General features: G+C 48.1%; 1 protein-coding gene across 5 annotated transcripts in view; it reads right to left on the minus strand.

Moving 5' to 3' along the window:
• Positions 1 to 9,546, minus strand: part of RAD54L (RAD54 like) — a 30,868-nt gene extending 21,322 nt beyond the window's left edge. Inside the window, exons 1-3 of one of the 5 annotated variants that reach the window (XM_063719072.1) lie at positions 9,396 to 9,546; positions 8,543 to 8,629; positions 7,017 to 7,136 (exon numbers count right to left, since the gene is read on the minus strand). Coding sequence is in view for 3 of the 5 variants with exons in the window: in XM_054535383.2 (XP_054391358.1) it covers positions 7,017 to 7,136; positions 8,543 to 8,629; positions 8,733 to 8,735 (210 nt within the window). In the remaining 2 variants the exon portion in view is untranslated. Of the gene's footprint in view, positions 1 to 7,016; positions 7,137 to 8,542; positions 8,630 to 8,732 lie in introns of all 5 variants that reach the window. The other 4 variants (XM_054535383.2, XM_054535378.2, XM_063719073.1 and 1 more) reach the window with 4 other exon arrangements.
• Between the last annotated feature and the right edge of the window lie 2,105 nt (positions 9,547 to 11,651).

Here is an 11,651-nt window from a genome sequence, read left to right on the forward strand (position 1 = left end):
TTCACACATCATAAATGTCTAGAAACTCAAATGTACTTTATTTGTTTTTTGTGTTTTTTTTTTTTTTTTTGAGATGGAGTCTCACTCTGTCACCCAGGCTGGAGTGCAATGGCGCGATCTCAGCTCACTGCAACCTCCACCTCCCGGGTTCAAGCAATTCTCCTGCCTCAACCTCCCAAGTAGCTGGCACTACAGGCACACACCACCACACCTGGCCAATTTTGGTATTTTTAGTAGAAACAGGGTTTCACCATGTTGGCCAGGCTAGTCTTGAACTCCTGACCTCAAGTGATCCATCCACCTTGGCCTCCCAAAGTGCTGGGATTACAGTCATGAGCCATCACACCTGGCCTCAAATGTACTTTAAATTTAAAAAAAGTAATGATTTTTTTTGTGATATTAGAAGACAGAAAACAAGTATGTAGAAATGAACTTCCTTATCACACTAAATAACATGACAATATCACACTAAATAACATAACATAAGGGCAAAGTTGACAAAAAACTCAAATGCTTTTGTTTATTTGCAAATTTCTTTGCATCTGAATAAAATCCTTTATTGAATTTTTTTTTTTTTTAAACAGACAGGGTCTCATTTTGTCGCCCAGGCTGGAGTACAGTAGTGGTGATCATACCTCACTGCAGTCTCAAGTCCTGGCTCAAGGGATCTTCTCACCTTGGCCTCCCAAAGTGCTGGGATTATAGGCATGAGCCATTATGCCCAGCCTTTACTATTTTTAATTAGCATGATTGTAAGTATGAACAGTGAAGATAATCATTATGAAAGATACAAACAAAAAGGACCCTTGGCTCATGTCTATAACCCCAGTGCTTTGGGAGGCTGAGGTGGGAGGACCGCTTAAGCCCAGGATTTTGAGACCACCCTAGGCAACGTAGTGAGACCCCCCTACACACACCCCATACACAAAATTTAAAAATTACCCAGGCACTGTGGCACATGGTCCCAGCTACTCAGAAGGCTGAGGCAGGAAGATCACTTGAGCCTAGGAGTTCAAGGCTGCAGTGAGCTACGATTACACCACTGCACTCCAGCCTGGGTGACAGCAAGACCTGCCTCAAAGGAAAAAAAAAAGCTACTCTTAAGTCAAATGAGAGGAAAAGGAGATGGACCCTAATTTTCTTTTTAATTTGGCATCAATTCTAAAACAGAAATATTTTCAAAATTATCAGTATAGAAGGCTAGATTTGAGGCTCTGAGTAGCCAAGAATTTATGCTCTAAATTTAAAAAGACTTTCAGTAGAACACAGGAACCATAGGGTCTGCAGGGAGAACTACAGGCTTGCATAACTGGTAAGGAAGAATGTGGAGACCCCTGGCCAAAAACATCTGAGGGCTCAGCCTGCAAAATGGAATGGCCTGCTGGGCACAGTGCACGTCTGTAATCCCAGCACTTTGGGAGGCCAAGGCGGGCAGGTCACTTGAGGTCAGGAGTTTGAGACCTGCCTTGCCAACATGGTGAAACCCCGTCTCTACTAAAAGTACAAAAAACTGAGCTGGGCATGGGGGCGGGCACCTATAATTCCAGCTACTTGGGAGGCTGAGGCACAGGAATCACTTGAACCTGGGAGGCAGAGGCTGCACTGAGCCGAGATCACGCCACTGCACTCCAGCCTGGGTCACAGAGCAAGACCATGTCTCAAAAAAAAAAAAAAAAAGGAATGGCCAACCTTCAGGGATCTGGTTTGGTGACTCACCAGTCTCTATAGCAGGGGGCAGGGGAGAGAGCATGCTCTCATTCTCTGTTCATTTGGTTACTGGTAATTCATACCAATCTTTCCTTCTGATAGATGAGAGACAGCATCCCTCCTCCCCACCAAGGCTAAAGCTTCCCATTTCTGCAGAGAATCACTCTGTTATGACTGATCACTCTTGTGTCTCCATCTCTCCCTCTCTACTAGCTCTTACCAGCATTTAAAATGGACTTAATTATCTCCTATCTTAAAAACAAATATTCATTTGATCGCTTATCTCCTCCCCTCCACAGGCAAACTTCTAGTAAGTTACATAGCTCCCCTTCTTTCCTCCCACTCTTCCTGTCTTCTGCCCCTTCCACTCTGGCCAAGATCACGAATGGCCTACATGACCCTAATTGCAATAGACATGTATCTTACTTGACGAAGCTGCCCACTCCTCCAATATTTTCTGCCTTTGATTTCCATGACACTACTCTCCACCTTTCTGGGATCTCATCTTCAGTCCCCTAACGAGCTCTTTTTCCTCTGCCTTTTAACCCTCAACCCACCCCCAGAGCTCAGTGCTCCCAACCAGCTGCAGTGACTCACGTCTGTAATCCCAGCACTCTGGGAGACCAAGACAGGATTGCTAGAACCCAGGAGTTTGAAACCTGCCTGGGCAACACAGTGAAACCTGGTCTCTACATATCATTTAAAAATTAGCCAGGTTTGGTGGCACACGCCTGTGGTCCTAGCTACTCCAGAGGCTGAGGTAGCAGCAATACCCAAGCCTAAGATTGAGGCTGCAGTGAGCCGTGATTGCACCACTGCATTCCAGCCTGGGTGACACAGCAAGACCCTGTCTCAGGAAAAAAAAAAAAAAAAAAAAAGTCAGTGCTCCCCAGGGCTCAGGGTTTAGCCCTCAGATCTTCTGACTACACATTCACCAATCCACTTACCAGGTATAAAATATATCTATGCTAATGAGTCCCAGGTGTATTTCTAGTTATACCTTACTCCACATCCACATTTACAACTGACTCCAGACCTAGATCTCCCGCAGGGACTTCAAAATCATCATGTCTAAGGCTAAAGTCCTCATCCCCAAGGCCACACTGACTCTTGTGGGCCCCAGGCACTTTTGCCTTTGGGACCCCTTCCTCCATTAAAAAAAAAAAAAAAAAAAAAAAGAGGCCAGATGCAGCGGCTCACGCCTGTAATACCAGCAGCATTTTGGGAGGCCAAGGCAGGCAGATCACTCAAGGTCAAGAGTTCAAGACCAGCCTGGCCAACATGGTAAAACCGTGTCTCTACTAAAAATACAAAAATGTGCCAGGTGTGGTGGTGGGTGCCTGTAATCCCAGCTACTCAGGAAGCTGAGGCAGAAGAATCGCCTGAACCTGGGAGGCAGAGGTTGCAGTGCGCCAAGATCACGCCACCGCACTCCATTCTGAGTGACAGAGCAAGACTCCCTATCAAAAAAAAAGAAAAAACAAAAACAAAAAAGACTGCGTTGGTATAAAGATAACTATAATAATATAATCAGGCTGGATTACTATGTATTTTTTTTCTTCTGATTTTAAAAGGAATTAAAGATCACCATCGCTCTCTAAGTGCAGTGTTAGCTCACCAAGCTCCAGCTGAAGGAGAATGGAGATAAGTAAGCAGGTGAGCCAAGACAGCACCACTGCACTCCAGCCTGGGTGAGAGCACAAGACCCTGTCTCCAAAAAAAAAAAAAAAAAGAGTACCTAAGTATATCACTGCTGTGAGTAGAAAAATAGGGGACAGAAATCAGGTATTGCAGTTTTATTTTCATCTTTTGTGTGAATTCTTTTTTTTTTTTAGACAGAGTCTTGCTCTGTCACCAGGCTGGAGCGCAGCAGTACAATCTTGGCTCACTGCAAGCTCCACCTCCCAGGTTCACGCCATTCCTCAGCCTCCTGAGTAGCTAGGACTACAGGCGCCCACCACCACGCCCAGCTAATTTTTTGTATTTTTTACTAGAGACGGAGTTTCACCGTGTTAGCCAGGATGGTCTCAATCTCCGATCTCCTCACCTTGTGATCCGCCCGCCTAGGCCTCCCAAAGTGCTGGGATTACAGGCGTGAGCCACCATGCCCAGCCTTTTGTGTGAATTCTTAATATAAATGTAGGGATGTAAAGCATTAATACAAGTCAAAATGTTTCAGTGAACAAGTTTCAGCACTTCAATTTTACAACAACTATAAACAAACCTGTTCATATCTTCTGGACAATGGATTTTTTAAAATACAATTTCTTATTGACAGCAACTAAACTGTGTTAGTAGCATTCTTATCATACAGCAGATTCTACCCATTAACTATACTTTTCTGAATTTTCCTATATGCAAGTATTTTTTTTTTCCTTTTGAGACAGGGTCTCTGTCAGCCAGGGTGGAGTGCAGTGACAGTATCATGGGTCACTGCACCCTTGACCTCCTCAGCTCAAACGATCCTCCCACCTCAGCCTCCAGAGTAGCTGGGACTACAGTCACATGCAACCACATCCAGCCAATTTATTTATTATTTTTTAGAAATAGGGTCTCACTATGTTGCTCAAGTTGGTCTCAAACTCCTGGGCTCAAGTGATCCTCCTGCCTCAGCCTCCCAAAGTGCTGGGATTACAGGTGTGAGCCACCACACCCGGCCTGCAAGTACATTTTTAATGTTGTCTATCTTCTGTTCTATTCCTGTAACTTTGCTATTAAAAGAGAATAGCTTTTGTATAATACATTCAACTTCATGGGCCTCCTGATTACAGTGCCTGCCATCTCCCTCCCACCAAATGCCATTCTTCTTCTGTGTTCCCTATCTCAGCAAATGCCACCATCCATCTACCTTGCCCAAGCCTAAAATCCCAACTTCATCCTCAATTTTCCCTCTCCCCACATGTAATCAATCCCAAGTCTTTCCACTTGTAATTTTTAAATATCTCTCAAAATCCACCTACTTCTTCCCATTCCCCATTCCCCTAAAACCCATGTCCAGGCCATAATCCTCTCTTGCTTGGCCACCTGCAATAGCTTTCTCACTAGTTTCCCTACCTCCAGTCTCTCCCCATCCAACAGATATTCTATACTGCTGTTACCTCCTACCCCCACTTAAAACACTTCTCAAGCTCTTCAGTGACCTTAGTCCAGACTCTCCTAGCATGGCTTCTGAAAGGCCTTCCACTCTTAGCCTCTGCACAGCTCTCCAACTCTCATCTCTCACCACCATCCCCCAACTCCCCACCCTCTCTTTTCAGTACCTGCCTCTATTGCTGCCAGGCTTTCCAATAAGCTGTTCCTTCTATTAGCATGTTTTCCACTCCCTTCACCTGTCTAACCCCTCATATCTTTCAAGACTTAACAGCACATCTCTCAGAGGCAGGTCTTCCCCAGTCTCCAGACCCGTAGGTCTCCTGTTGTGCACTCCCACAACTGCACTTATGCCATGTAGTTACACAGGACAACTTTGAACAAATCCTGAATGAAACAGTCCCAGAGGATTACACACCATTTTAACATATTTTCTTTCTTTTGAGACAGGGTCTCGCTCTGTCACCCAGGCTGGAGTGCAATGGTGCCAATCTCGGCTCACTGCAACCTCCGCCTCCTAGGCTCAAGTGATCCTCCCATGTCAGCCTCCCAAGTAGCTGGGACAACAGGCACATGCCACCATGCCCAGCTAATTTTTTTTTGTATTTTTGGTAGAGATGGGGTTTCACCAGGTTGCCTGGGTTGGTCTCAAACTCCTGAGGTCAAGCTATCCGCCTACCTTGGCCTCCCAGAATGCTGGGATTACAGGCGTGAACCAACATGCCCACCCAACACCATTTTTTAAAATTCAAAAAACCAATTAAACAATGTATTAGTGACTTTTCTTTGAGGTGGAATCTCACTCTGTTGCCAAGGCTGTATTAGTGATTTTTATATGTATGCTAAAACTATCATAAAAGCAAAAGATGATGGATAAAAATCAAGATAGTGATTACCTCTGGGGATGGGAAAAGGGATTATGGGTTTGACAATGCTTTAGTCCTGGATGATGGGTTCACGGGTGTTTGTGTTTCATAACTTATGTGATATATCTATATTTATCAAGTATTACACAAAACTGTTGGGTTTTTTTGTTGTTTTGGGGACGGATTTTCACTCTTGTCGCCCAGGCTGGAGTGCAGTGGCATGATCTCGGCTCACTGCAACCTCTGCCTCCCGGGTTCAAGTGATTCTCCTGCCTCAGCCTCCCAAGTAGCTGGGATTACAGGCATGCACCACCATGCCTGGCTAATTTTCTCTGTATTTTTAATAGAGACGGGATTTCACCATGTTGGCCAGGCTGGTCTTGAACTCCTGACCTCAGGTGATCCATCCACCTCGGCCTCCCAAAGTGCTGGGATTACAGGCGTGAGCCACTGCTCCTGGCCCAAAACTGTTTTCATTTAGTTGTTGTTTTTTTGTTTTTTTTTGAGACCGAGTCTCACTCTTGCCCAGGCTGGAGTGCAGTGGCGTGATCTTGACTCACTGCAACCTCTGCCTCCTGGGTTCAAGTGATTCTCATGCCTCACTTGAGTAGCTGGGACTACAGGGGTATGACACCATGCCCAGTTAATTTTTGTATTTTTAGTGGAGACGGGGTTTCACCATGTTGGCCAGGCTGGTCTCAAACTCCTAACCTCAGGTGATCCACCCATCTCAGCCTTCCAAAGTGCTGGGATTACAGGCATGAGCCACCCCACCCGGCCACAGAACTGTTTTTAAATGTTTGCTGAATGCACAAATGACTAATCTCCATTATGTATTCCTACTTTTCCTTCAAAACATTCCTCATAAAGCTTAGTGGAAAAGCTTTGGAGATAGGCAGATCTGCTCCACCTACTCTGAGCAAATTACTTAACCCTTCTGAAACTGTTTTCTCATCTTAAAACGTGAGAATTACATGAGGCAATGCACAGAACCTGCCATGGTAGTGATTAAGTTTGACTTTACTAGAGAAAATACATGACTCTGGTACTCCTTAAAGTCATATACAGAGTCAGAGTCTGAGCTGACATGAGGATCCTAGTTCCTTTACCCTCCTTTCCTCAGGTATCTGAACCATCTGATATCTGGTTCCCATGTAGCTACTATAAACCAGGCACAAGTCAGGCACACCTCTCTAAGCAGGCCCCAGCAGCTGTGGGCAGGTCCAAAGCCCCTACAGATGTGTGTCTTCTGGCCACTCTAGAAAGCACTGAGGGAGTGTACAGGGACAGGAGTCTACCTAGGCTGAGTGACTGGGCACAGACATACACATGCAGGTTGCAGTTCTGGCTTACATGCTGACTGCTGTCCAGACAAGGTGGTTGATTGGTTAGCTGACTCAAAGGTTTCCGAAAAGGAGACAGGAAACACTCCTGGATCTGGGTCTCGCTGCTGGATTTCCGTTTCCCAGGAGTCTAGGAGAAAGAATTGGAAAAGGTGAAGTCTAGAAGACCACAGAAATCACCATAATGGCAACTAACACTTGAAGTGCTTATTAAGTGCCAGGCACTGTGCTAAATTCTTCACACATGTCATAGTGTATCATCTTCATAGCAACTTTATTATATAGAGTTATTATCCTTATTTAAGAGGTGAGAAAACTAGAGCTTAATGAGGTTAAATAACCTGCCTAAACTGAGCGGGGGCAATGGAAGAGGTAAATAAAATGGGCCTCCGAAGAGCAAGTCTACCAACAGCATGGAGTCCTGGTGGCCCCAAAGCTTCACTCCAAAAGCTCCATGGAATGATGGAGCAACCAAACATTTCGCTGAGTTTCCAAGGGGCAAGAATACAGCTGCCTTCAACTCCCAGGCCACTGAGGCCACTCCCCACTCAGGCCACCCATGGCTGTGAGGACACTGGCACTAAAAGCATCTTCAGAAGCAACCAGCAACTGACAGCAGATCCAGCTGCAGAGAATGCTGCCCCAAGTTCAAGTCTGAGACCCATGTATGTGGCAAGGGGCAGCCAATGTGCCTCCTTCACAGGTAGAGGAGCCCCTTGCACACCACAGTACAACTGTTGAGCAAGCCCCATCAAGCCATTAGGCAAGAATCCACTTGTACCAGCTTGCCAGGATATTTGAAGCCTCAGTGATACTATAAGACACACCTGAAACAAACACCAGCAAGCACCCCTACCCCACACCTTATTCACACACTGCTCCTGCCAAAAAGTGCCTTCTAGTCCTTGTGTAGCTGATCCCTTCCTTCAAAGTTCCAGTGGCCAAGCCCCTACTTCTTGAACTGCTCTTATTCTCTGAAGTCCATGCTGCACTGTCCTATTTATTTTGGTTTACATAGGTCCTGCCCACAGCCAGCCCCAACAAGCCTCCAAAACAGGAAGCAGAGCCCAGGGCCCAACCTAAAGTAGAATATACTGTACTTGAGTATGAGCAAGGACTGGAAGGACACAACCTGTCAGATCTAGGCCCAAGTGAGCCCAGGACTCCAAGGTAGGCCCAGAACACTCTACTGTTCTGTGACACTGGGCAAGGGACAAAGAGCAAAAGAGCCGGCTGCTAATTGCTGTTGTGTAGCCCTTTTTTCCAAACAGAGTCAAAAGGTCCAATCCAACCGGCTCTTTTGCTTATCTTTTCCACCAGGAAAACTGAGGCTATATTAGCTTCTAGTGACTACCCTGAGGATAAAGATTTTACTAATCTTGTTCAGTGCCTGGCACATAGTAAGTACTCACTAAAAGTTTATCGAACATACAAAAGAGGCATCTGGAGTTGGCTATGTAACCCTAGAAACCAAGTCCTGGCTTCTTTTCTGTCCAAACAGCTCTACCCACCTTCCCTGTCCCTTTGAGTGCTCACCACTAGGTCAGGTTGCCAGTCTTCATCATCACAGGACCTGCCTTCAGGTTTTCTCTTGGCCAGCTGGCTGGGAGCCAAGCTCCTCCTCTGTAAGGGGAGAACAGAAACAGTGCCTGCAAGGATCCTGCAGCCTAGGCCTACTAGACCCTGACCCAGGGCTACTCCCAGTCTCCCCTAGGCCCACACTTACCATCCTGGGCCTAGGAGTTTAAAACGTCAAGTACCCATGAGCCAAAGGTCAAAAGCAGGCAGCGGCTAAGAGTGTAGGACCAGGGTCTAATCTGTAGAGGGGGCTGCTACATTATTGAGAGGACCGGCTAATTAAAGAGGGGGCATGGATGGCGGGAATCCATCCAGGAACTGGGGTTTGGACCCAAACTGTGAGAGTGGCCGTCCCCAGTAAGCCGAGACGAGAGATTAGGCCAAAGAGGAAGAGACCAAGCAGAGATTAGTGTGGGATTGGGGAGGAGGCAGGTGGAGTCCCAGATTGGGCGGAGTGCAGTGGGGATGATGGTCCCAGTCCAGATAAAGGGAGGAGGTAGTTGCGCGGCGGGGCGGGGTGGGATTGGGGGTGGGTAATCACTGGCCAGGAGAGAGAAGCTGGGGTGAAAGTCCGAGGCCCGGGTGGGGAGGGCGAGTCCGGAGAAAGGAGATTTCCCAGGGCTGGAGGTGGAAACCAGGATCAGACTCAGGGAGGTCGGGCAGGAAGCCACGCGGGGCTTGTAAAAGACCCAGGTTAGGAGGGGAATACCAGGAGGGGCTGAAAAGAGCGACAGAGATAGACGCAGACCCCAGCACCTCTCTCTCAACCTCCCTGTTCCCAAAGCGCGCGTTAACAGCCGCCAAGACTCACCGACCCGCTAAGACCGGGTCAATCGAACCTCCCGCCGCGCTGCCGTCGTATCACCCATTGGCTGCGTTCGATGAGTTCGGCGCTCGCGACCCAAGGAAGAGGCGGGAATAGTGCTGCGCCCAATAAGGAGTCTGGGCTCTGGAGCTGGAGAAGCTAAATTGACCTACTAGGAGGCGTGACTTAGATGGGAGGGCGGGGCCAACAGAGGTGGGCGGTTGGGCGAGAAGAGAGGGGCGGGGAGTGGGCGGGGGCGGCGGGGGAGAGGCGGGGGAACGTGGCTGGGGCGAGGGGCAGGGCCAACAGCGGGGAGCAGTTGGGCGAGAAGAGCGGGGCGGGGCGAGAAGAGCTGGACGGGGCAGGGAGGGGCGGGGCCAACAGTGGGGAGCGGTTGGGCTAGAGGAGTGGGGCAGGGCTGGAAGAGCTGGACTGGACGGGACGGGGCGGGGAGGGGCGGGGCAGAATTACTACCTGCGAGCAGGAATTCGGCCCGTCTTGGGCGTTTGTCCCAGGTCGGTGAGCTGTGGTCCCGCAGCTATGGAAGGGAAGATTTACGCCACATTGAGCAGCAAGGGAGTTACCACCTGTAGTGGACAGCTGGGGATTATGAAAGGCGGCACATTTCTGGGAGTTTGGATTGCATCTACAGTGGTACCAGGTCTAGAGCGGAGGGCCGGGGTTGGAGTCAGGCCTTGCCCACCCAGAAAGTGGGGAGAGGCATTCGGCCCAGACTGCCACGTGGTGGGCTCGGGCAATGGGAGCCCCCGGATGACGCGACTTTCTCGCTCAGGGGTGTCTTGAGAGAAGCTGCCTTCCTCTCCAAGGCCAAACCGCGTTGGAGGAAGCGTTGTGTTTGAAGTCAGAGATTTAATCATCCAATCTCTCAAAACGTCAGTTTCTTCATATCTAACGTGGCATTATAATAGTACCTCCCCCCATGGCTATTCTGACAAGTAAATTAGTGTACGTAAAGCACCCAACAGTGAAATGCACAACCTAGGTACTCACTAATAATGATAAGGGTATATTTATAGCATTTACCACCAGGCATTTCTGAGCTTCTAAGATATAACAGTTCATGTAATGCTCATGACTATGAGGTGGGTTTATTCTTGTCCCCATTTTGTAAGTGAGGAAACAGGCCTAGATAGGCTAGTAACTTGCACAAGGTCACACACCTGAGTATAGCTTAAGCCATCCTCACAGGGTTATCAAGAATTCTGAGGTCGGGCATGGTGGCTCACATCTCTAATTCCAGCACTTTAGGAGGCCGAGGCGGGAGGATTGCTTGAGCCCAGGACTTCCAGATCAGCCTGGGCAACACGGAGAAACCCCATATCTACAAAAAAATTAACCAGGCGTGGTGGTGTACAGCTGTAGTCCTAGCTATTGCAGACGCTGAGCTTGGAAGCATCGCTTGAGCCTGGAAGGTCAAGCTGCAGTGAGCCAAGATCGCGCCACTGAACTCCAACCTGGACGACAGAGCAAGACCCTATCTCAAAACAAAGAATTCTTGGCCGGGCGCGGTGGCTTAGGCCTGTAATCCCAGCACTTTGGGAGGCCGAGACGGGCGGATCACAAGGTCAGGAGATCGAGACCATCCTGGCTAACACGTGAAACCCCGTCTCTACTAAAAATACAGAAAATTAGCCGGGCGCGGTGGCGGGCGCCTGTAGTCCCAGCTACTCGGCAAGCTGAGGCAGGAGAATGGCGTGAACCCGGGAGGCGGAGCTTGCAGTGAGCCGAGATGGTGCCACTGCACTCCAGCCTGGGCGATAGAGCGAGACTCCGTCTCAAAAAAAAAAAAAAAAAAAAAAGAATTCTGGAGAGAAAAAATATCGTTTTAATTAAGTATTAATCGGTTGGGAGGCTATGGCCAGCGGATCATTTTAGGTCAGGAGTTCGAGAACAGCCTGGCCAACATGGTGAAACCCCGTCTCTACTAAAAGCACAAAAATTAGACGGGTGTGGTGGCAGGCGCCTGTAATCCCAAGCTACTCATGAGGCTGAGGCAGGAGAGTCGCTTGAACTCAGGAGGGGAGGTTGCAGTGAGCCGAGATCGCACCACTGCACTCCAGCTGGAACAACAGAGCGAGACTCCATTTCAAAAATAAATAAATAAATAAATATTTCTGGTTCTAGTTTCCAGTAATAGCAAATAAATGTAGTCAGATTAACCCTCCCACAAATAACAATTACAAACTCTAGGGAAAAAAATATTTTGAAAAACCAATTATTCCAGGGCACTGGACAGTGGCC

The sequence above is a fragment of the Pongo abelii genome, chromosome 1 (assembly GCF_028885655.2).
Source record: "Pongo abelii isolate AG06213 chromosome 1, NHGRI_mPonAbe1-v2.0_pri, whole genome shotgun sequence".
Lineage (NCBI taxonomy): Eukaryota > Metazoa > Chordata > Mammalia > Primates > Hominidae > Pongo > Pongo abelii.